This window comes from Lotus japonicus, chromosome 1, assembly GCF_012489685.1.
Source record: "Lotus japonicus ecotype B-129 chromosome 1, LjGifu_v1.2".
NCBI classification, from domain to species: domain Eukaryota; kingdom Viridiplantae; phylum Streptophyta; class Magnoliopsida; order Fabales; family Fabaceae; genus Lotus; species Lotus japonicus.
In genome coordinates, this window is record NC_080041.1 from 61,223,129 (window position 1) to 61,249,616 (window position 26,488).

Sequence of the window (26,488 nt, forward strand, 5' to 3'; positions counted from 1 at the left end):
CAAGTTTTTGACGGATTTTGACAGAAGGGTAAATGGTGCAACATTTTGAAAGATTAGGGTCTCCATTCGTAGAAAAATAAGATCAGGGTCAACAATCGCAAAAAATATAAATTTGCAATTGGGGGGTCCAAAAGTGCATTTAACCCTATTTGTTTAGTGAGTTTAATACATGTATAATTAGATTTTACTCAATTATCTTGTTAAGATGAATATTCTTTAGTTCCTCATCCATTTCCATCTCCATCTCTTTAAAATGTAAAAAGAAGTAAGAGAAATAAGTGGTATGATGTGTGATGTGACAGGAAATGCAGAAAAAGATAAAAAGAAAAATAAGTGGAAAAGAGATGAAAGAGAAAGTCAGATGTGAACATATCATTATTATGTTAAGATTTATCATTTCATCCAAAGCTCTAGAAGATTGAGAAATATAATTGGGGTCAGTCAGATGTATTTATCCAATCAATATATATTGATGTGTACATAATTTTACTCAAGCATTCAACAATAACATTTTTTTATTTTTTAATTAATTATGATACAATAAGATGATTTTTTAAGGTTACCAAGATGACAAATGTGATAAGATATTGAATTTAATTAATAATTTAATATATACCCACAATTTAAATAGTTTTATAAATTAAATTTTATTTGTAAAAAACATTAAAGATGTGAAACCCTCCGATGTATCGATCTACTAAATTGGAAAAGATTTGTGTTATGTTTTGAAATGATATCCGATGATCAAGACAATTCCCGCGAACTCTTTGATTTCATAGAAGTTTATTCTTCTTCTTACAAAGCAAATAGCATTTCCTATTGATTTGTCCCTTATCCTATAGAGCTGGACCTATTCTGATTCTGAATTATCCATCGCTACGCTGTTCCCAAGGACTAGCAAAACCGAAATAGCAAAATTCTTGGATCATCTCAATGGGTTCAAAAACCACACGTTTCTCTGAATCATCATAGAAAAGGTTTTAGCACCAGTGTATCTTATATGTACTCTAGTTTATTCGAAGTATCCCAATGGTGTAACACCGTCGACTTATTGGGAAAAAGGAGGAAAATAACTTTTCTCTCTTGTTTCGGAGAAATAAGTGGCTCATGAGTAATGGAAAGAAACATCTTATATTTTATCTCGAAGTGCTCATATGACGCTTCTTCTTCAAATCCTGGATGGGTAGCAGTGATTTTGAGAAGAGAGAAAAATAGTGAAAAAAGTTGTAGAAGAGAGGATAATTAACTTTGTTTGGCGTGGGAGAGGGGGAGGGAGAGAAAGAGATGCGACACGTAACTTTGTTGGAGTCTCTAAAATATCATGTTTGATTGAGAAGACAATAGAGAAAGAGAGGGGAGAAAATGAGTCAAGACAAGAGAAAGAAGTGAGAAAGATAGTAAATTTTATAGGTTGTTTGATACGATAAAGATAAAAATATGTGACAAATAATGAGGTGATAAATTGTTTTTGTCAATTTTCTATTAACTAGAATCTACTTTTTCTAATGTTTGAGATCAAAACGTTGTGGGGGTTGAACACTCACACCTCAAGGGACACAAATGAAAAAATGTAAAAAGAGTTTAGTTTCTCTTCAAACTAAATATATCCCAAAATGTGTTTTGACACACTCTAATTTCTCTATAACTCCCACTAGCTGTACTCAAACCAAATGGAGTTGCAAAGACTCTCTATATGCTCACTCTATGCGCGACGTTTCTCTCTTTAGTATTTCTCTAGTAACAAACAGCGAAATGAGCAACTATATGTGATATTTTTTATATCGAATTTATCTTGTCTTTATAATCATAAATCCTATAAAAGTGTTGCAAACATGAGTTGACACAACTGATTTTAGATTATGGGGAAATGACACAACAATCTAAGAGTGAGTTTCTACTGACCTCTCAGCATGTCACTCACACTCTACCCGGTAGTTTGGAGATGTTTACTCTTCGTTATACTATTTTACCGATGAAAAAAAAATCCTAAAAGTGTTATTTTTCTCCATGGGGAAAAATGTAACACAAATTAATTTTCTATCTCTTCTTTATCTATTTTTTCATCAAACAAATAACCTACAAAATCTGATTTATTTTTTCACATCTTTCTCTCAACTCATTCTAATTTCTTTCTTTCTCACCGCAACCAACTAACGAAAGCATGAATGATCTCATCATCACAGAACATCAGAACATCAAATCATCATTCTCAACCAGCCTCACTCATAGTATTTAAGGGCATCCATTTATCAGCAGTTTTCTTCTTCTCTCACCTCTCTCTCTCTCTCTCTCTCTCTATCCCTCTCTCTCTCTCTTCCCCTGCCACCTCATCCCACCGATAAATACATCTCCGATTGCTTTCTCCTCCCTCATACTCCATCTCAAACATAATAATAATCTTTCATCTTTCATTTCATTTCGTTTCATTTTTACCTTCTCTCTAACCACACCGCGTACATTTATATTTATTTACTTACTTACTCCTAATCTCTGCTTAGACGTAACCGTTTTTATCCCGCCCCCACTTCCATGTTTGATCGCATTAACCTTCTCTTCCCAATCGCCGCCGCCACACTCCGCCGTCACCGCCACGTCACCGCCGCCGAATTCCCTTTCTCTCCGTCGCGCTCTACTCCATTCTCCACATGCATCCTTTCTGCTGCGTCTCCGCCATATCCGACCAGGCCTCTCCGGTGAAACCCTCACCCCCTCCGTTCCCTGACTTCTCCACCATGCCTCCTCCTCCTCCACCGCCTCCTCCCGCCGCTGCCGTCGCTGTCAGATCCGATTCGGCTCCACGCCTCAGCCACTGCCGCAGTCACAGCGCTACTCAGTCCGTGACCATCAGCGAGCCCGGTCGCGTGAGCCAGCGGGAGCAGCAGCCGGTGGTGGTGGACGTGAAGATCAACGACCTCGTCGGGAACGGAATCTCCGGGATACTTCACAAGTGGGTCAACTACGGCAAGGGATGGCGACCGCGCTGGTTCGTTCTCCAAGACGGTGTTCTCTCCTACTATAAGATTCACGGACCTGATAAGATCGTCGTGAATCCAGAAACCGAGAAAGGCTCCAAGGTTATCGGCGAAGAATCCATGCGGAGGATCACTCGCAACCGCAATTCTTCCTTTCCGTATCAACTCCGGCGAAAACCGTTTGGTGAAATCCATCTCAAGGTTTCTAAATTCTTGTCCAATTTTAGCTTAATTGAATCAATCTCTTATTGACTTTTGTTTTCGTGTAGAATTGGAATTGGAATTTGAATTTGAATTTGAATTTGATTTGATTCGTGTGTGTAGGTTTCAACGATTCGCGAGAGCAAATCGGATGAGAAGCGGTTTTCGGTGTTCACCGGAACGAAGAGGCTCCATTTGCGGGCGGAGACGCGGGAGGATCGGGTGGCGTGGGTGGAGGCGTTGCAGGCGGTGAAGGACATGTTCCCTCGGATTTCGAACAGTGAGTTGATGGCTCCGGTGGACAACGTGGCCATTTCAACTGAGAAGTTGAGACTTCGGCTTCTGGAAGAAGGGGTGAGTGATGCAGCCATTCAGGACAGTGAGCAAATAATGAGGACTGAGTTTGCGGCGTTACAGAACCAACTCGTGCTGCTTAAGCAGAAGCAGTCGATCCTAATTGACACCATGCGGAATTTAGAGGTACTTCTTCTGAGATTGTATATGACAAGTTTGCTTTTTACAGCTGAAAATCAAAATGTTAATGGCTTCTCTGTGGTTTTGGATAAAGATATGTTCACACTTTATTTCCTCTCACATGAAAAGTGATATAGGAATAGAAGAGAGAGAAATGATAGATATAATGTGTGATCTTACCGAAAAAAGAAGAGATAGATAGAAAGAAAAGTGAGCGGTCAGAATGAATCAAAACTATCTCTGCTTTTAAATTTCATTTGAGAGAAGTGCAATTGTAAGTTGTAATAGTGACATTTAGTCAATCTCTCCCCTTTGTATTCTGTGCACACAATCCATTCTGTGGCTTGTTTTTGGATTATCGGAATCTATGGTTAGCTTACTGATAAAAAAAACCTCAATACTGTTAAGGAGGAAGTTATGGGTTAATGGTTTGTTGTTGTGAAGTCTTTAAGCTTCTTTAGTCTTGTAACTTTTTGTTGAACTGTTCAACTGCACTTTGAGTACAGTTTCTCTTTTCCTGGCAGTCAATAATATGAAAATCTGGATATCGTTACTCATGGATGCATAATGTGAATAATAATAATGGTAATATTATTATTATTATTAATTTGTTCCAATTAGACCCATTGAATCCTGCTTTGATGATAAGGTTGTGGCATTGATTTAATTTCACTGAATTACCCAACAGTTTCGTGGTTTCCACCTTGTTTGCAAAATGTTTTCTTTTGTCTGTGGGCAGTTTTTATTTTTTTTCCACGATGCTTTCTCTTGTGTTTAACGTATTAAGGATAAAGATTTGTTTTCTGTATTAATTAACTTGCATTTGTATTACATTATTGTAGACAGAAAAGGTTGATCTGGAGAATACAGTCGTTGATGAGAGCCAGAGACAGTTGAATGATCAAGAGGCTTCCTATGAATTAACACCAGAAAAATTTAGTGGTAAGCTTATTTAATTGTGATTATTAGGCATTAGTGCTCCCCATTCTCAACAGTAAGTCTTGTCTCTGGTTAGTTTTTATGGCCTTCTTCTATGTTGGCAAATGATTAAAACTTGATAGTGAGACATTTCTGCATTAGCAATAGAGGAGTAATGTAGACGTTTTATTGATCTCGTGATGCATTTTCTTGAACTTGAAGTATTTATGCTTCACTGTCTCAGATACACTGATCCCCCTTCCGTTCCAATGTTTTTTCCTTAACTCCTTACATCTCTCTTTCTCTACATGTTAAATTCAAATAGTTTGTAATGCTTACTACTCATTCCTACTAACCAATTGTTTTAATCTAGTTGTGATTTTCACAATTATTTATTTCATTTAATTTCAGAAGGAAGCGGGAGTGAATCTGAGGACGATAATGAGAGAAATGATGCTGCAGATGACGAAACAGATGATGACAATGTCTTCTTTGATACTCGTGATATTCTGTCAACCAGTTCTTTCAAAAGTAACGGGTCTGATCATAGAGTATCATCTTTCTCTTCAGATAATGAAGGGTTCTATGCATTTGAGTCCGAGGAGGATGTAGATCCTTCAATTAGAAATGTCGGAACCAACCACCCTTATGTTAAGCGGCGTAGAAAATTGCCAGACCCAGTAGAGAAAGAGAAAGGTGTAAGTCTTTGGTCAATGATCAAGGATAATATAGGGAAGGATCTAACAAAAGTTTGCCTTCCTGTTTATTTTAATGAGCCTCTCTCCTCGTTGCAAAAGTGTTTTGAAGAATTGGAATATTCATATCTGCTGGACCAAGCATATGAATGGGGAAGAAGGGTAAGTGTGAATTTGGCTGATAGCTCTATAATAAGTGAAATCTGAGCGCTTTAATATAATAATTTCATTTGATATGAGAAAATTGTCGCACTATTGTTAACTGTTTGTGCTGTTGGCTCTTTCAATGCAGTCTTGAGTGTGTTCTTTCCATTTTTAACTAAATGGATATGCCATGCAGGGTAATAGTCTCATGAGGATTCTCTACGTTGCTGCTTTTGCTATATCTGCTTATGCGTCGACAGAAGGAAGAGCTTGCAAACCATTTAATCCATTACTTGGGGAAACATACGAGGCTAACTATCCAGATAAAGGCCTTCGATTTTTCTCAGAGAAGGTATATAATCTCACCCTATAAGGATATTGTCAAAATATTACCTTTTTCAACCCAATCAAATCACAATAATATTTTCTTTCTGTTTTCACCATAATTTATATATCTGTCAAAGGTTTCTTTCAAAATTCTAGCTTGGAGGAAAGTTATTTGAGTCATTTATCTGATGAAAATTGTATGCAATATCATCAATACTCACACTTTTGAATTCCTTCCAAGCACTTGTTTTTGTTTGAAAGGAACAGCGTTCCTGATATGGAGAACCAAAACTTTAGAAACTACACAACTTATTTAATGAATAAAAGGTTTAATTGCTTGCATTAGTTCCATACATCCCTATGAACATAGTACAGTTTGGATTTGGATGCGAACAAGGACCTATCTATGTTGCCTATCTGAAATTTTTAATATTTCTGCTACCACTCAGGTCAGTCATCACCCTATGATAGTTGCATGTCACTGTGAGGGTACAGGATGGAAATTTTGGGGCGATAGCAACTTAAAGAGCAAGTTTTGGGGCCGATCAATTCAGCTTGACCCTGTTGGTTTTTTGACTTTGGAATTTGATGATGGGGAAGTTTTCCAGTGGAGCAAGGTATATTTTAACTGCTTCAACTGCTATGTTGTTCTGGTTTGGTTTTAAACTGAAGTGGACTTGTTCTTTCAGGTCACTACGTCAATATACAATCTCATACTGGGAAAGCTTTACTGTGATCACTATGGTACGATGCGCATACAGGGAAACCAAGAGTACTCGTGTAAACTGAAATTCAAAGAACAATCTATAATTGATCGAAATCCTCATCAGGTGCTTTATATCTGTTGCTTGGGTTCTATTTTTTCAGATATAATATATGAATTTTGTTGCAGAGGTTTCTTCCTTCTTACTGTGGATTTAATTGCCCTTTTAGGTTCATGGTATCGTTGAAGATAGGAATGGAAAAACCGTATCAACTTTGTTTGGAAAATGGGATGAAAGCATGCATTATGTTAATGGAGACTACACTGGGAAGGGGAAAGGTCCTGAATCTTTGTCAGATGCCCGTTTACTCTGGAAGCGAAGCAAGCCTCCCACATTTCCTACTAGATATAACTTCACTCGCTTTGCCATCACATTAAATGAACTTACCCCTGGATTGAAGGTCTGTTTTATTATTAACTGATACTGTCTTTTTTATTGCAGCTCTATTTCTCATTTTTTAAGGAAAGAATATTCCAGGAAAAGAATTGCATTTTCTACTGCAATTTGGGCTTACTTAAGCATGCTTTAAATGAAGTTGACTTGGTTCTATTGATAATAAAGGAAAATGGAAATTGTGCAACATTGATGAAGCATAAAAATATTGATAATTTGACCATATCAAGAAAAGCCAAATTGTGCAACAAACCTGTCATCTTACTGTGCATATTATTTTCTGTGTGCACACATGGTGTTTGCTGTGTTTTTTGCATTTTGCTGAACATTCATTACCAATTTAATTTGTGAATACACAGGAGAAGTTGCCACCTACAGATTCCAGGCTAAGACCAGACCAAAGGTATTTGGAAAATGGGGAGTATGAGATGGCAAATTCAGAAAAGTTGCGACTAGAGCAGCGGCAACGCCAGGTACCTATTACATTTTATGTTCTCTAATTTTCTCTTTCATGGTTTCACCTTTAGCTCAGTACTTCAATAGACCTGAGAAGGTTTTATGCTAACTGGGTTTCATGTCATATCCTTATTTGCTAAGTTTAATTAGTTCCCGGTAGTGATTGATTTGAGTTCACTTCAGGCGCGAAAGATGCAAGAGAGTGGTTGGAAACCACGGTGGTTTGTGAAGGATAAAGCGAGCGGGACATACCGCTATTTAGGAGGGTATTGGGAGGCCAGAGATGAAGGAAAATGGGATTCCTGTCCTGACATCTTCGGCCAAATCCCTTCGGATCATCTTCCCAACGAAGGTCAAATTACATCTTAGCTTTTCAAATTTTTTTCCTCCAATTTTTTTACTGATTGGTGTCTCGTGACTGCCAGTTCGCAGTTATGGTTAAACACCCGTGAAAATCAGGTATGTGTATGCCAATCAGATGCAAATATGAGCGAGTAATAATGCAATTCTTTTTCTCTCCATTGAAATGAATCCTCACTATTTGGTTGGTAAACAACCATTATTGTAACTACTACTATATTACATAGGTGACAGGAATGCGTTAAATTATCATAGCTTAACAACGCGTTTTTTTCATAGCATAACACCGCGTAGTAAAGCAAAAACGATTTCCCCGAGTCCATTACATTACATGCTTCAGTTAAAACTTCAATTGCGAGTCATGTAAGCAGTTTGCCGAAGAAGAAAATGCGACCAAACATCATTTTCATGTTCTTTTGTAAAAGAACAAAATTTAGATATAAAAAAATAAGGCTTAAACATTTAATTTTGCAAATTTTCAATAATTGGTTAAAGAAAATTATACATTAATTTAAAACTAAAAAATAATTATTGAAAAATAATGACAAATACTGATTAATTTTAATTTATGATGGGAGTTCAAAGGAAATAATATATTGTTCAGCTGTTGAATACATCGTTGAGTGATGATCATCCGTATGCGGAACTGCTTCTTCCTATTTTCCAGATTATTTGGCTCATGTTAGGTTTGGTTTTCCTTTGGGCACCAACTTTTTTAATTTTCCGTTTGGGGAGTGTCACCGGTTGATTAACCTGGATAGCGGTGAGGTTGCGCCCTTTGCTTCCGCTCCTGTTTAGTGTTCTCTTAGGGCCTTGCCGCTCCTTTTAACTTTTTTTTGTCAAAAATTTCTTTAGTCTAAAATCTAAATCGCTGCATTCCAACATACTTAATAAAGCCTGATGGGTCATTGGGTCCCGATTCACCATGGACAAAAACAAGTAGAAGTATGCAACTATGCATGACCTTTACGCCACCCCTTCTGTCTGGTGCTAAGATATGATGGAGAAAAGTAATATTGCTGTCCCTTGCACCTTATTTTGAAACTGGTAATTTGTGATTAATCTTCTCTGTAGCCAACAATAATACAACATACCTAATTTTCTGAAATGAAATGCCTCAAACGGATGGGACATGGTGTCTACTGAAATCTCGAGCTTAGACAAATTTATGGACAGGTTTTGTTGGACAGTTTATAATCAGATAAATTAGAAAGCGACCTATGCTGAAGTTGTTCATTACAAATTTATTATGCTGATGGTCTATGCAGTTGTCAGAGTTTATATGTCCTAGTCAATTTACACTGACATGATAAATGCCCTCTGCCTGCAAAACTGTTTATGATTCAAAACAAAGAGGTTGGCTTTGTTATTTCAAAAAAAGACACAACAAATAAATCTGAGAAGAAAGTTATTTCAAACCACGATTATTTCTTCAACCAATTTCTAATCTAATTGATTCTTTTTAGTGAACTCCTTTTCAAATCTCTTACATATATAAGCGACATTGCTTTGATTCTCTAACCATAATCCATATATAAGGGCCGCTGGTGTATGTGTTCGCAAGCATGCAAGTAATTATGCCGCACAAAACCTATATGCTATAGCTGGTATTACTCATACACATATATTATCCCAATTTAGTGGGTAAATATCATACTCATGTCTAATTTTTACAGGTGACCATTATCTTCATTATTAATTATTCCTCGCTAATCATCCCAGCAATGGTTGCAAACAAGTTTCAAAAAGGGAAATAGTCAAATGAATTAAACATATAAATAAATAATTAATTAAAATTACTCCCTAAGGATATTTATTATTTTAGGAACTAATTTGAGCAACAATTTTTTTTTTTTTACATCGGAAAGATAAATTGCACCCTCGAGTCTCTAGACCTCCCACCCAACCCACATGTCCCGTAACTTTTCCCACATGAGCTATCATTCGGCAACGACCAACGAAATATTTGTACTGAAGTACTACTTTTATAAACAAAACTTCATTTAATAATTTTTATACAACTAGTAGTTTAGCCTGTGCAATATAATGAGAAATATATTTTTTTAAATAAATATTTTTTCAATTTTATTATATAAGTATAAAATATTATAAGATTAAATTTTATCCTAAATGTTAATTGTTATAAATTGGGTTTAGTATTTATTGAGAGTAGCTAAGATAAGTCTCCGCTAACGTAAAGTGAGGAGTTGGCCCTGAACTAGCAAACCGAAGTCACTTTTAGAACCATACTTCCTACAACTTAGCAAGAACGCGCAACGCAAAAAAACGTAAGCTGTTATACTGAGTCCCCCACTGGCCATCGGGGACTGAGTGGTAAGCTTTTATTAGTGGTGGACCTTGGGTCGAATTGATCCTGTCATGTGCAACGTCCATCATTGATGGTTCATTAATGTCCATTGATTTAGACTCCTTCCTCCTTTCCAACAACGAATAAGATCGAAAGAAAGCCCCAATAAACCAAGAACGAAAATGGAAGCCTTTCGATAAAAATTCACTGACCATGGGAGCTTGTTGGGGTTTATGCTGGTAACATGATAGTGGATGATCGACATGCAGGGTCCCCTTCTGAGGGTGAACTACGAAGCAAAGATGGTAGCTGGTCTTTCTAGAGAGTGCTCTTCACCCATGTGCTTCCCTCCCACGATGCTTTTCCCAAAGAATTCTTGTGTTGGTTGCGGGTTCTTGGAGTGAGTATATGATGTTGATGTTGTTGTTGTTGTTCCCCTTTCTATTACGCTAAGGGCTTCTTGTCATCATGGGTTTGTGAAGTGGCTCTCTACCTCTCATCTAGAGGAAGCTTCGTGAATTTTTCGATCCTATACAAACCGAAATTGATAAATATGACTTTTATATCTCTTAATAGATTTCTTTCTCACTTGATATACTTCTCTCATTCTTAATTATTTTTCTGTATACAAAATTTAAATTCTATCCAATTCTATTCTTTTTAAATGTAGGGGAAATTACCTTCACCTCCCCTGACATTTATCAATACAACACTCACCACCCCTCTATTATTTAATCATACATTGACATCCCCTATTTTATTAATAAGCCTACACAAATAACCCTTGTATCTATCCGTTGCTTACCACCGTTACCTTTTGAGGAAACAATAACTTTACTTTCTTTCTTTAACTGCATCCTCTTCTCACTCACCATCACTTATACTTTCCTTCCAACAACCCAGGTAAACCACGCAGCAAGACCCACTCTGAACTTCCGGCGCTTCCCTTTGACGAGTGTGCCTCGGTCCGCAATTCCACTTCACAAAGGGATCTCCGTTGATATGTTTATGCATATTTTGTAAATCAAGCACAAAGTGATTGTTGATTTATCTGACCCAAATCAAGTTCAATGTTTGTATCCAATGTATTGATACACTTGTCTATGCTCTCCTCTATTGATTTTGCTTTATTCTTTTCATGGTTGATTATATTTCATCTTCGAACGAAGATTCCTTATAAAAAAATCCTACTTGTTTAGGTACTATTAAGGTGAATAATTCTATTTCTCAGGGTGGTCTTCTTCCCAGCTTCTCTTTGCGACTATTTGCGACCCGATTTTAGTTTCAATTAAATTTAAATGGTGGAAATTGCACGATGTGGTAAATGGTAAAACAAAATTATTTAACAAATAATTGTATAATAAGGTACTATATTAATATTACATTGGTTTATTAAATTCTTTCAAAATAATATGCTATACATCAAATTACAATAAAGGAACATTAACCTTTGTTATATCATTAAGCAATTTGCGAAAACACAAGTTTAAATATAGTAATATATAATTTGTGAGTCACGAGATGTTACGCTGATATATGAAATCATTCATTTTTCTAACTTTTATCACCTCAGTATAATTGTCTCCAATTCAACCTATTGTTAATTTAACTTCAATTTGTATCTTTTTATATTTCTAAAGTCAATGAAATTGATTAAAAAATAAACACTAAACTCATGAGCTTTTCACATTCACATATTTATTTATTTTATTTTATTCATAATTTTTAAATCCTCATTGCACATCAATTTTTAATTTTTCCAATTTACCTTTCAATTTTATAATATTTATAGTAAGTAGATTATAGTATATATACTTTCTAATTAAATAAATTTAAAATATTTTTTTAATAAACTTGTGCAATGCGCGTCTTGTGTATATGATTTAATCTCTCGTTTATTTTCTACTTTATAATGTAATTGAAGAGTAATTTTTCTCATTTTTACTTCATTTTATGTTATCTCATTTGAATTTCATCATTATAGTATTTCTTTTACTATGAATAACACAATAGTCAATACTTCAACAAACATGATACTATCATGATAGAAATAACAATAGTATTTTTTTGAAAAACCTATATATTATGAGTGCACAATATATGATGACAAAAAAATATAAATAGGCATAAAGTACAAGTTGGATAGTAAAAAATGTTTTCAAGATGTGACCAGGAAAAAAATTCATTTCTTTCCAAATCCTTTTCAGTTTTTTTAGCTTTTGATATATATATATATATATATATATATATATATTTAAATTTTACAAACCAAAGACTATTTATCCATCTCTTGTATCACATTTCTAGACTACTTAACCAGATCCTTGTTTATCAAACAACAAAACATGAGGAATATGTTTTGTTTATAACGCTTTGTCTGTGAGTAACATAATACAAAGAACCACAATTTATGTCACTTGAGTTGTCTGACCCCCACAGTTAAAAACGATCATATATGAAAAAAGCACAAGTAACAATTTTTTTTTTAAAAAGGCAGTTTTGTATCATCTACTACAAAATAATCAACACAAGGAACCAAAGTCTTTGAAAAATGATTGCTTCCCATGCATCATACGTGCATAAATTATGTTCTTTGAAGTTTCAATCATGCATCATCTCGTATTATTTGAAATAAAAATTTTGTGAAACCCATGCACTTCGTGCAAAATGTTCACTGATTCTAATGAATTCCTGCAAATTTTTAACTTGCCTATCATAAGTCTTGGTTAGCTTCAGTATCTCAAATTTTCCTTTTTGTACTTGTTCAAGTAATCTATCTATAATCTATCTAACTATCTATCTATAATCTATCTATCTATCTATAATCTATAATCTATCTATCTATAATATATATAAAAGAGAAGTTTTTGCAGTCTGGAGGACAATTTCGTCATTCAATAACTCATTGCACACTATTTTCATATTAAGCATGGTCATTTATGTAAAACTGCTTATCATTTTTCTTAGATTCAATCATGGCCGTTCATTCCATCTCCAATGTTGTTTGCCGTTTGCCCTTCTGAAACATGACATGTGCAAGCGTTTCCCGTGTTTGATTTCTTAAACGTTTTCTTTGGGCAATGTTTCACCGACAATAAGCCCACAAACCAGCACCAAGCTTCCAGATCATCAAAATAAACGAGCCTCCCAATGGTACATCAGATCATAAAAAAAAATTCTCGCAAAGCAAGAAAATTGTGAGAAAGAAAAGTTGGGTTGCGATAAAAAAAAGAACTCTTAGCGCGTGTGGATAGAGGAATTGGTTCTAAGTGTGGCGGGTATGTGAAATATGAATGAAATTGATATTAGGGATTGAAGAAGAAGGGGTTCGACGTTGAGGAAGAATATTGTTGTTAATGTTATTTGTGCATTTAAGGGCTATGCGATTTGTATGGTGGCCATGGCTTCCCATTTCCGCAGTGAAGGTTCGTTTGATTTTTCTCCCTTTCCCCATGTTCCAAGTGCATACTGTGAGATCTAAAGAAAACACGCTAATGTATTTTCCAATAATTACTGATTGCAATTAGTTCAAAAATGTAAATTTGTAAACAAGTTTCAAAAGGGAAATAGTCAAATTAATTCTTGAAAGATATAGTATCAAACATATAAAGAAATAAATAAGACTTAATTGCACTTTTTCTCCCTCATCTTTCACCGTTGTGCGAAGTCCCTCCCCCATGTTTAAAAGGAGCATATTCCCTCCCTCATGTATTAAAATGTAAAGATTCGCCCCTTCCGTTAGTTAGCCATCTGAAAGCTAACATATATTTTTGATGTGAACGCCATTAATTGACGTGTCTCTGACCTATATCCACCAGGATGCCACTAAGCTCGTTCTCGTTGAAAAAAAATTGTATCCAAATTATATCATCATCTTCTTCTGAATCATCATCTTCTTCCTCTTACATTTGACCTAGCTTCGAAAATCCAGAAGAGAGAAGAGTAACACGAAGGCCGTCGAAAGAGGAACACGAAGGCCATCAGAGAAGATCGAAGGAGAACGAAGGCCACCAAAGAAGCTTGTCATGACAAGAGTGAGTGATGGGAGCCAATCTTCGACAAGCACTTTCAGTGATACCATTGTTCGAAGAACTCTCTACTGTGTGGTTTTGTCTCCATTAAGGACTTCGTGGACAAATGAAAATTTGGGTCGAAGATTCTACGGGTCTGGACAATACCAGGTACTTGCTGAAACACACCTTCAATTAAAATGTAATTTACATCTAAAAGCTAACATTTGTTCTGGGCAAAATTAAGGCTAGGGTAAGGAGGTGTGGGTTCTTCAAATGACATGATCCTCATTTGAATACACGCCAGAACCTGATGATTTCTGGGTTGTTGAGTCAGATTGAAGTCTTGAAGAAGAAGGAGATGTTCTTAATTAGGTGTTTAGGGTTGTGTGTTATTGTGATTGTATTGTGGATCATTGTTATTGGTATCATGGTGATCAAAGCATGATTTAGGGAGTATGTACTTTAAGGAGTTATTCTGGTAGGTTATGGAGTTTGTAGTTTCATGAGTTTGGAGAGGTTGTTTAAGGTTTACAATCTCGTGTTATCATCTTAGCTTGGCAGCCTTCTAGTTTTTTTGTAACTTGGATACGAGATTGAATGAATGCAATGAAAATTACTTTGATTTCTATCTTGTTGTTCAGTTCTTTTATTTGATTCTTATCTTCCAGATTGAGTGAATGCCTATTTGTAAACATCATCTGTAAATGACAAATAGCCTAACTGACCATTAATTTCATCCATAATCATCATCCATAAACATCATCCAAAACATCATCCAAAACATCATCCATAAACATCATCCAGAATTACTAAACATCATCCACAATTAGTAAGCATCATTCATAACAGAAAATGACATAGTAAAGTTACACACAACTTGAAAGCATTAACATAGTCCAGTAACACAAAATAATATAGCCATAGGGTTCTTCCTAGAACAAGATAACATAACACAAAGGAAACCTAACAAAAAATAACATTATGCATTGTTGCTTTGCTTAACATCATCCCATAACAAGCTTCTGCTTCTTCCCTGGCCTTCCAGTTTCCTGAGAACCACTTGCAACCCCTGGAGCATGAGTTGTGATTGAGCTGGCTTTCTGTGAGACTTGTGTCAGTATATATGGAGCTTGAACTGGCTGCCGAGGTTGAATTGGTTGCTGAGGTTGAATTGGTTGTGCAGCTTGAGATTCCTCACCTTGAGCTTGTCTCCTTCTACTTTCCCTTAGAAGTCTCCTTCTATTTGGAACCCCTGCTTCCTGTGCACTAGTATCAATAACGACACCATTCCCTTCTTGTGCAGCTCCACTCCCACTTGCTCTTGTAGCTCTCCTTCTAGTAGCAACCCTTGGTTCCTGTGCACCAGTATCAACATCAGCACCACTCTCTTCTTGTGCAGCTCCACTCCCACTTGCTCTTGTAGCTCTCCTTTTAGTAGCCACCCTTGGTTCCTGTGCACCAGTATCAAAAGCAACACCATTCCCTTGTTGTGCAGCTCCACTCCCACTTGATCTTTGTTCAGGATGAAGCATCTAGGTATTATCCTCAAAAAAACTAATCAGTAATGCATATGGCACAAACTAACCAGTTGTACTAAACAAACTATCATTCTTTCACCTTGTTCCCTCCCACTGGTATAGCCCTGTCAGCAGCTTGCTTCCTAGTACAAGTCCTTCTGTTATGCCTTGGTTCACCACATCTCCTACACTGAATTCTGCAAGAACAACTCTTTGCAGCTAAATTCACAACATACTTGTCGGTCTGACTCCTACTAACCTCAAACAAAGTGTAACCACCATCTAAATTCCACATAGGTATCCATGATGCCTTCTTCTTGTTCACCTCTAGCTTCTGTTGGATCATAGGGCAAATTGCACCTCTGTACTTTGACATCATCTCTCTCTGTTTCACTATTCTGTTAGTGATATAATATTTGAGGGCTTCAATTAGAGTTATAGTTGGCTTATCTCTCCATTCTAATATTGCTCTATTGAAGGCCACACACATATTATTCACCTGCAGATCACACACTGTATTTGTACTAAAAGCTGATCTACTCCACATCTTGGCTGGTACCTCCATCATATCCTTCCATGCTTCCTCATTTAATGTCTTCATATGTTCCATAGCCCCTTTAAACTCTGGTTCAGTACTTGCTCTAACTACTACCCAAAGTGCTCCTTTCATTTCTTGACCGGGGTACTTTTTCCTCCAATTCCCATATAAATGCTTTACACAAAGCCTATGCTCCACATTTGAATCCAAATCTTGTAAAGTGGGTACCAATCCCTGTAAGTAACATTAATGAAATACAAAGCCAGTTAGTGGAAATAATGCAAACATATAAAAGACCAAGAAGATGATAATCAGAGTGTGGTACCTTTTGTTGATCAGAAATAAAAGCTCAAGAATTTGATTTCACACTATTCAAGTCATCCACTAGCAGTTCCACAAACTAAAACCATGAATCCTTTGTTTCTGCCTCTACAATTGCAAATGCTATGGGAATCATTTGGTTATTCGCATCCTTCCCAACAGCTGCCAATAACTGCCCACCATATAATCCCTTTAAAAAGCAGCCATCCAATCCTATTAAGGGTCTACAACAGGTTGCAAAGGCTCTCTTGCAGGTAGCAAAAAAAATGTAAATTCTTTCAAACACTAGATTACCTGCTCCCACAACACTCTTGATAATGACTGTACTACCAGGATTGCTTCTTAGAAGTTCTTCACCAAAACTCCTAAGATGTCTATACTGCTCAAGCACTGCTCCTTGTATCATCTCTAATGTCGTTACTTTAGCTCTGTAAGCTTGAAATCTAGACAACACAACCCCCCCACCTGATCTTAGCCTCCTTTACCAAAGCACCTACCTTCAAGGAAGGTTTGTGTCTTAGCATAGACACAAACTTCTTTGCTATCCACTTGGTCCTAGCTTGGATGTTCTTGCTGGTCCTCACACATGTATGATCATCATATAATGTAACAATCTGAAAGTATGTGTTCTGCTTGTACTTGGATGCCCTAAGATAGTATCCACATCCCTCAACACATCTAATTACAACACTTTTTGGATCATTTTTCTCCAAATAAACATTCTTCCTATTCTGCAAGGCATAGTCCTTCACTGCATTCTTAAGAAGAGCAGCAAAAGTAAAAACCTGACCTACCTCAAACCTGACTTCAGAATCATCTTCATTTTTCTTGAACTTAGGAAACTTGGGCCTCTCCTCAGAATCTGAATCACTTCCAGGTGGAGTGTCTAGGCCTGAAGAGTCCCCATCCTCATCTTCAAAACTGTCAAAGTTGGTACAATTGGGGTTTTTTGAACCAAGCAAACCGGTTATAACTTCATAATCTCCAGTAGGCAGAATAGTAGCCCACTCCCGTCTCTCATCACAGTCTGAGTCATCAAGGCTTACATCATCAGATTCTTCATCCCTAGTCAGTGCTTCATAATCTTCATCCAAGTTGTGCCCTTCATGCAGAACAATCTCTTGTTGTACCCTCTCTTCACTCACAACCTCAGGCAGCACCCTTACTTCACTAACCCCCTTGCTAGACTCTCAATCTCAGCCTCTGCCTCCCTTGCTACACTCACAAAGGCAGACTTTGTTTCAAAATCAATGTCCTCCACAAATATATGTCTCACCCCTGTCTCTTCCTGCAACTGAACAGTTTTTACTCCAGCTTCTTCCAAGTGCTCAACAAAAAATTCAACTTCAGAGAAACCCTTCACATCACTCAGAAAATTATGAACATCTCCATCATCCCTAAATGGTCTGCGACCATCAAACAACCCTAAAGCAAGAGCCCTATACCACAAAAACTTATATGAAGCATACCCTAAATGTGATTTCACTAACTTGTCTAGATCTAGTGAACTTATTTCATCAGGATCCCAATTTGGCAATGTTAGAGACTGCCTTTCAACATACGCACATGTAGGTTCGAACACAAAATGGCCTTTATGCCAAATAACCACTGTCAAGGTACTCAAAGCAGTAGGCCTACAACCAACACAGTAAACATTTCAACAACCCCCCATTAAATCCCATTCAATTTACAATGAAAATACACTACCTAAACAAAAGCACACTTAACAAAAGTCAAGGCTAAACACAAGAGGAAAATATGACAGAGATTAAGGTTAGGTTTAGGGATCGCTTGGTACCTAAATTGGAAATGTTGAGGAATCTTGTCGGTTTCAAATAAGTAGGCTAAGTATTTAGTGGCAGGATCAATGTGGACAGGATCTTGTCGGTTTCCCTTCCCCTCGCAAGTGGTTTGTTCAACAACATGCTCTTTTCCCTTCCCCTCGCGTGTGGTTTGTTCAACGATAGGCTCTTTTCCCTCACTTTGAGAATGGTTTCCTCGTCGTTGTCGGCCTCTACCTCCATGTCTGGAACCACCCACCATTGAAGGGAATCTCGACGAATAACCGTGCGATTGAGAAACTTGGACGAGGAGATCAATGGACTTAAGAGATTGAAGGGACAATTGGAGGGGGGAAATCGTACATGAGTTTTGATAGGGTTTGCTAATTTTGGTGAGTGAAATCTGATTTGAGTATTTAGGTTTTCAAATAGGGGGTGGTATGCAAGGGGGGTGCGAAAAGGAATCCACATCAGCAACCTCTGTTAGCCTTCCGACGGCTAACTAACGGAAGGGGAGAATTTTCACATTTTAATACATGAGGGAGGGAATTTGTTCCTTTTAAACATGGGGAGAGACTTCGTACAACGGTGAAAGATGAGGGAGCAAAAGTGCAATTAAGCCAATAAATAATTAAAATTACTCCCTAAGGATATTCCTTATTTTAGGAACTAATTTGACCAATAAAATATATGTACTCAAGTACTACTTTTATGAACAAAACTCCATTTAATTATACAACTAGTACTTTAGCCAGTGCAATACAATGAGAAAAATATTTTTTTAAATAATTAAAATATTTTTTAAATAAATAAATTTTCAATTTTATTATATAAGTATAAAATATTATAAGATTAAATTTTATCCTAAATGTTGATTTTAATAAATGGGGTTTAGTATTTATCGAGAGTAACTAAGATAACTCTTCGCTAATGTAAAGTGAGGAGTTGAGCCTGAACTGGCGAACTAACGTCACTTTCGGAACCATACTTTCTACAACTAACACATGTCAGGTCCAGCAGGAATGCGCCACGCAAAAAAACGTAAACTGCTATGCCGAATCCCCCGCTGGCCATCGGGGACCGATTGGTATTGCGCCGGACCTTGAGTAGAATGGATCGTGTCATGTGAAACTTCCATCAATGATGGTTCATTAATGTCCATTGATTTAGATTCCTTCCCCCTTCCCAACTACGAATAAGATCGAGAGGAGCCCCAAAAAACCAAGAACGAAAACGGAAGCCTTTCGATTAAAATTCAATGACCATCAGAGCTTGTTGGGGTTTATGCTGGTTTTTTTTTTTTTTTTTTTTTTTTTTTTGCATAAGCAAAGAATTGTATTAGGAATTAGCACAAGGGGTGCTAGTCCCATTTACAAGAGAGTACTAAGAGACAAAAGAAAATTTAATCAGTGAAAACAATACCAAGCCAGCAACACTAGAACCACTTAGCAAAGGAAAAAGGCCGTAAAAGTAAATAAGAGAAAACAACCTTGATCCACTGTTGGTAAATCCGAAAGTGTACGAATCCACCCGGTTTTAATCATCGAACCACAGGGATTGTGAGTGAATGAATTCGGTTCAAGCCTTGAGTATGAAGGTTTGTTTTATTGAGAAAAACATATGTCGAAGTAGTAAAGAAAAAAATATAAGAAAAACAGAGATGGAGATGCTTTGGGTCCTTGTTCAACTAGTCAATTTAAGCACAACATCCTATGCACATGAACTCATGAATCTCTCTTGATGTTATAGCCTAAGCAACTACCTATCGATTCCTCGCATAGATAATTCTTTCAAATCAAAAGATAAGCCCAATTCCTTGTGTACTTAAACATTTGTATGAAGCATAAAGATTATAAAGTTCAGGCCAACAAACCCCAACCCTTCCTCTATTCCTAGTAGCAAGCATAGAAGGGGTAATCCCAAATCGGTTCCCTAATCCATAACAAACTTCCGTTCTGATTATAGAAAAGCATAAAGCAAGCATGCATACAAGCTTAGATTGATATTCAGAAAATGGGATTCAAGGAAAGAAAGAAGATCATGTGGGAAAGAACTTAAGATTATAGCTTAAACATGAAAAGTCTTACATGAAAACCAAAGCATAAGAAGAGATATTAGCCAAGCATGGCATAAGAACCTGAATTACAAGCTTGGAAGCCTTCTCTCACTCTCCTAGATGTTCATCTCCTTCTAAACTTATGTAAAAATGGAATAGATATCAAAGATTACAAAAGAAAACCACTAAAAACCTATTTATAGGCAAAAGAAACGAGTCTGGGCGCTCAGGCACCAATTAAGCACACCTGAGCGCCAATTCCACCCAAAAACCCAGCCTCTGGAAGGCAATTGGCGCCTAGGCGCCAATTAAGCATGCCTAGGCGCCAATTTCAAAATCCTGGAACAGGGCAATTGGCGCCTAGGCGCCAATGGAGCATGCCTAGGCGCTCTAAACATGCACGAAAGTCCCTTGATCTTCATTTTAACTCCTCTTTACTTCTCTTTAAGCCTCCATTCAATTCTCCAAGCCTCTAGACCTTCCCTCTTCAGCTGATTCAACCTGAAACCTGGATGAACAAGCTTGGAAAATATCTTGAAACTTATAGGTCAGTTTTGCACAAAGGCCCTCAAAACAAGTGGAACTTTCCATAACCTCTTAAACTAACCCAAAATGCAACTAAAGTCCCTAATAAACTATGAAATTACCTAAGTAAAACGAAAACATAAAGAAAGATAAAAATTCATGAGAATGCATGAAACACTACATGAGACTCAACAAAAAGACTCAAAACTAGCAAGGAAAAACCCTAAAAACATCATATAAACTCGGGTCATCATCCACTTGAATTGTCCTCTGTGTTCAACGATAGCACATCAACCAATCTTGAGGTAACTCCAATAACTGGTGAAGTTTAGCTGCGCATTGTAGGGAAGGCTACTTCAACACCAACCAAAAGATAAGAGAGGGTATCAAAGCTTGATAGAAGATAGTTTATGTTGGTAACATGACAGTGGATGATTGACATGATGTTTCCCTTTCCGAGGATGAACTATGAAGACACAATGATAGTTGGTCTTTCTAGAGAGTGCTTGTCCTATCCAAGAACATAGAGATGAGGTACGGTACCCATAGTGAGAGGATCGTGATGTGAGAGTCTAGAGAGAGTAAGAGTGTAACCGCTTAGAGAGAGAAAGTAACTGAATTTCAAGTTTGTATTTCTCAAATGAGCTAAGAGTCCCTTACAATTGGTAACCGCTCCCTATTTTTAGATTCGGGGATTGGGCTTGGCGCCCTTAACTTCTCCTAATGGGCCAGTTGGGCCTCTTGGGAGAAGGCCCAACTCCCTGGCTCGCACGTCGCCCCAGACTGGCGCGCCTGGGCGAGGGACCCTAGGGTCTCGTCCAGTCCACAAGTCCACAAGACACCGAGCTCGAAGCATGAGAGCTGAGTGTGTCTTTTAAAGAAAAAGCAAATACAAGGCGACAATCACGAGTAAGTTACCTAAAGCCAAAACCTAACGACTTAAAACAATTGCCAACATGGCTTGATAACTAGAGCCTAAGACTAATTCTTTGATTTTCCCGGTGAATTCCTTCGATCCCACGAGTCCACAAGTTGGCTTGTGGCGACAGCGCTTGGATCCCTCGCCCCGTCCCAGCAATGATCGCTGTGGTCCGCGATGAATTGACGCGTGTAAGCCACATGTAACGCATTAGGATAACACAAAGTCCAACGAATCTTACAAAATCTTAACCGCTATCTCCGATATGTCCCTTCAAATCACAATAAAGCCTGTCAATTTGAATTTAAACCAATGAACTTCAGCGGTTGCAACTTTCACTTATTGCCGTTCCCATTCCCCCAAAAACCGCGTCACGTTCTCCTAGTGTAATCATTCCTCCTTACCACGATGGAACACGATTTCCCAACCGCTACTCACTTTAACTTTTAAATCCCCCCTCGCTCCATCATTCACCACTTATTGTCAACTACTATCATCCTTGCTCCTGGCTTTCGCACCGGCTTCCTTCGTTGACTCTGCAGACCCCGACCCTTCTTGCTCCCCCTCACACAGCCTTCTTCCGGTTAGTTCTTCGTCCGCTCTCTCTTCATTTTATCATGCCCCTGACAGGGACCCTCCCCTCCATAGAGGAAATCAAAGCTCATCGCTTGGAAACCTTCGCCAGTCTCCCCCCCCCCCGTTCAGGATGCTCATACCCAAGGAATCCTTGACCAGCCATCAGATATTTCCACAAGCGATTCTATTTCCGACCTTGCTCGCAGGTCTGGCGGTCTCTGTAGCACCCCACTGTTGGAGAACCTCCTTCGCACCACCAGGTGCCGAGATCAAGACCGCCCCTAGAAACACCACGCGCCTAATAACCCCTAGTTCTCCCACTTCTTCTTTGTATACGAATATTTGTTCCTTGATATTGGCGTTAAACTCCCTTTGTCCCCGTTTCTCACCCAAGTGTTGCGCGATGTCAATGTTTCCCCTTGCCAACTCCACCCCCACGCCTGGGCCTATATGAGGTGTTTTGAAATCCTCTGTAGTAGTGTCGATGTAGCGCTTTCCCTTCCCTTTTTTTCATTTTTCTTTGAAGTTGATTCTCGATCCCTGGGGTCCCACGGCTGGGTGTCTCTAGCGCCTCGGCCGGGTCGAGAACGATTTGTTCCATGCCAAGTTGATTCCAACTCCTACTTGGCCCGTCGGTACTTCCGGGTCATTGTTCACCCCTCCTACCCCTCGACATTCACGCAGAAAGGAGGGAAAGCCCTCTTTCCGCTTTACTGGACCCAATGTCCTAAGTCCATGGCTGATTCTCCTAAGGCATTTCCCTCTTCCGGAGAAAATTTTGCCTTTGGGGTCTTGTCTCAGCTTCCCCGCCTCAGTTGCGCTGAATCGCTTGGTGCTTCTCCAGGCTCCAAACTATTCCCTCGATTAGGTTTCCCCTCTAAACGCCACCTTCAAGCTTCCCTTTTAGTCTTTTTGTTGTTAATGACTTTTCCCTTTCCTTTTCAGGAAGCATGAAGTTTTCTACCGCCGATCTGCTGAAGGCCTTCATTTCAGGGAACGATAAGGCGCCCTCTCCGGTCCAAGTCGGAGGAAAAAGACAGAGTTCACTAGTGAGCGCCTGCTCACCCAAGAGGAGTAAAGTGGGCGAGTCAAACCCCCAAGCCACTCCTTTGACCGGCACAGGCGGAGGGTTCGTCGCGCCTGACTCTGTCGTCGCGGATAGCGCTTGCGACCCCTTAGCGTCCGACTATCCTGGCGAGGTTAATGCTTCCCAGACGCCAGATGCTCCTCGCCCCGTGACTTTGGCGGAAGGTCAGCGATCACCCTCTTCCATCCGCTCGCTGATTCCTTCGCCTGTCAAGGTGACCCTCGGTCCGTCGGCCCCTAATTCCAGCAGCCCAGTCCACGGATCCTTCCAGCAGCTCTCCCCCAGATCCTTTCTCTTTTCTCCTATCCCACCCTTATCTTGAAAAATTAAGGGGGGCTCCCAGCCAGAACCCACAAGACGTTGCCTAGGAAGTTGTGTCCAATCTTCTCCGCGCCAGCTGCCTGTTCGCCCAAGTGGCCTTGCAGGCGCGACCTCTTACTAGAATTGTCGGGCTTCGCCAAGAGGTAGAGAAGCTGCGTTCTGATAACCTTCGGGCCAATGACACCTGCTCCAAGCTGTCCAACCAGTTGGCGGCGGAAGAAAGTAAGACAGAGAAGATGTGGCAGAAGCTCAAGGATGCAAAGCTTGAGATGATAAAGGCGAACGAGAAGGAAAAAATCCTCGCCGCCAAAGATCAGGAGATTGCTGATTTGCGTGAGGAACTGGCGGGCCAGAATGAGGTGCTTGCTGAGGCCCAATCGGATCTGGCATCCAAGTGTAAAATTTTGGCTGACCACGAGGCCCAAGCCACCACCTTGGAAGAGAAGATAAGGAGTGAAGCCGCCCATGCAGCCGCCAAGGAGCGTGTCCGCGGCTTCCTGATCGCCAAAGCTCAAATCAAGCACCTCCATCCTACTATCAATCTTGACCCCTTGTGTGTTTTTAAAAGGGTTACTCCAGCTGGGCTAGAGGGTCCGGAAGACCCCTCGGAAGTCGCTGACGTTGACCTCGGGGATGCTGTGGAACAAGAGAAGAAGATATAATGTGTTAATTTATTTTGAATAACTGTAATGCTACTTCTTTTTACTTTATTTGATTGTTATCGCCGAACTTTCATCTTTTAATTAACCAGTTAAGTTTTACTTCCTACGTCTGTTTTAACGCTTCCCAACGTTTTTCTCGCTCTCTCCCGCACCCCCTTTTAGTTTCTTTGTTTCTGAATTACGTTCAACGACATTGGTGGTGTGCTGGGTTTAACTAGGACTTTTGCTCAGTTTTTGAACTGAGGCTTTGCTCACACCATATTTCCCGTAAGATCAGGTGTGGCCTGACCAGCTTTGCTTGGCGAGGAATTATAGTCGCTCGGGTCCCAATGGCCATATAGGTTGCCCGAGACTTAGCCTAGTTAGGTTCGCTCGCCCATATTTTGGGGAGGCTTTGTGGATAAGAAGCTTATCCGCACACATCGTCGACGAGTGACGGCAAGTTGCGTCGGCTTTTCCTGAGCGATCCCCAGACATCAAGGTCGTGTTGGGATCGCCACCTTCAGGGAATTTTTCCCACCTAGCTCTTGCCGCAATTCAGTGTGATTGAAATGGCTGGATACAATTTTTGTATTTTCAATCAGACGTTATAGTCAACAAACTCCCGAGATGGAGAACAAGAACGTGCATTTGTTTTTACTATTTAGGCGTTATTTGCCAACAAACTCCCGAGATGGAGAACAAGAACGTGTCTCTGTTTTTACTATTTAGGCGTTATTTGCCAACAAACTCCCAAGATGGAGAACAAGAACGTGTCTTTGTTTTTAGTATGTCAGTCTTCATGATTCGAACTCAGTTGCTCGCCCTCGTGCCAAGTTGGGCTTTTCATTAAGCTTCAACTGTAATAGTACCTCAGACTCGCCGCATTCCAAGACCGTGGCACCTGCCTCCCATCTAAGCTTTCTAGGTGATAGGCCCCCTTCCCCAATACCTTCAAAATCCTGTAAGGGCCCTCCCAAATCGAGTTTAACTTGTTTCCCGTGTTCCCGGTTCGTTTCTTAAGCACCAAATCCCCCTCCAGCATCGCCCTTGGGCGAACCTTCGTGTCATATTTCGCTGCAGCTCGCTGCTTCATTGCAGCCTCTCTGATACGAGCCTCGTCTCGTGTTTCAGATAACAAGTCTAGTTCTACTGCCATGTTGGAAGGGTTCTCGCCTTCAAACTGCGGTGCCGTCCTCCAAGAGCTGTTGTCTATTGTAAGATCAAGTTTTGATCTAGTAGTACAACTCTATGTTTTGATGATTACAAGTTAACCTTTTGATATGAACAATTGTGGTACTCTAACGTGTTTTTCTGAGTGTGCTATTTACAGGCTATGACCTCAACTCAATCTCACACAAATCAGAAGCACTGTGTATAAAGGGTAACCCAAGCAACGCTTTCGCATTCACCATGTTCAGTATGAACAGTGGAAAAGCTTCAGAAGTTCTGAAGCTATACAAACTCTGATGTGGACTCAGTCGCTAGAAGCTCTGAAGATCCAGAAGTTCTGATAACCAAGAAACACTGAAGGTTCAGATGTTCTGATGGTGTAGAAGACTCTGAAGATCCAGAAGCTGAATAGTGGAAACTCTGATGTCCAGAAGCAAGAAACTCTGAAGGCCATGTTCTTCCCTCTGAGTTCAGAATCAGAAGATACAATGGTCAGAGGATCTGTGCTTTCCCTCTGACTCTGATCAACCGGCTTCACAAGTTCCAATATGAAGTATTCCTCTGATCAGAAGTCTCCTAGGTTAAAAGGTCAAGTCGCTATCCAAGTACAAAAGCAAGTGTACCTTCCTGACGACCTACCTAACGTTCTCAGCCACAGCAGAAGCTGGATTTTCCAGAACTGCCCTCCAACGGTAGCATTTCCCATGCAACGCTCAACCCTAATCCTTGGAGTATATATAAAGGCTGAAGATTGAAAGAAGCGGCGAAAAAAAACTAAGTAGAAGCAACATACACGCGCAAGACATATTCAAAATATTCTAAGCTTTCTTTCATCTGAAATTCATTGTGTTTACTATAAGCTTTTTAGAAGCACTTTCTTTGTAAACAAGAACTTCATATACAGTTGTATAGTTTGCCTTTAGGAGATCAAGGTTGATCGGATCCTAGAGAAGACTAAGAGAGTGAATCTTAGTGTGAGCTAAGTCAGTGTAATTGTTAGTCACTTGT

The 26,488-nt window shown here is 39.1% G+C and overlaps 1 protein-coding gene across 1 annotated transcript; it reads left to right on the forward strand.

Moving 5' to 3' along the window:
* Nucleotides 1–2,276: 2,276 nt before the first annotated feature.
* Nucleotides 2,277–7,956, forward strand: LOC130735976 (oxysterol-binding protein-related protein 1C-like). The gene is made up of 11 exons (XM_057587842.1): nucleotides 2,277–3,173; nucleotides 3,297–3,653; nucleotides 4,490–4,589; nucleotides 4,977–5,422; nucleotides 5,601–5,756; nucleotides 6,181–6,348; nucleotides 6,421–6,561; nucleotides 6,665–6,895; nucleotides 7,248–7,361; nucleotides 7,528–7,696; nucleotides 7,770–7,956. Exons 1-11 carry the CDS (start codon nucleotides 2,646–2,648, stop codon nucleotides 7,784–7,786), a joined length of 2,427 nt encoding a protein of 808 aa, XP_057443825.1. The 5' UTR covers nucleotides 2,277–2,645; the 3' UTR covers nucleotides 7,787–7,956.
* The last annotated feature ends 18,532 nt before the right edge of the window (nucleotides 7,957–26,488 follow it).

Bases quoted from the DNA above. Each gene is read 5' to 3' on its own strand.
- LOC130735976 (XM_057587842.1), top strand. From the start codon at position 2,646: ATGCATCCTTTCTGCTGCGTCTCCGCCATATCCGACCAGGCCTCTCCG. The intron at 5,757-6,180 runs GTATATAATCTC...GCTACCACTCAG, and splicing joins TTCGATTTTTCTCAGAGAAG to GTCAGTCATCACCCTATGAT. The intron at 7,362-7,527 runs GTACCTATTACA...AGTTCACTTCAG, and splicing joins TAGAGCAGCGGCAACGCCAG to GCGCGAAAGATGCAAGAGAG.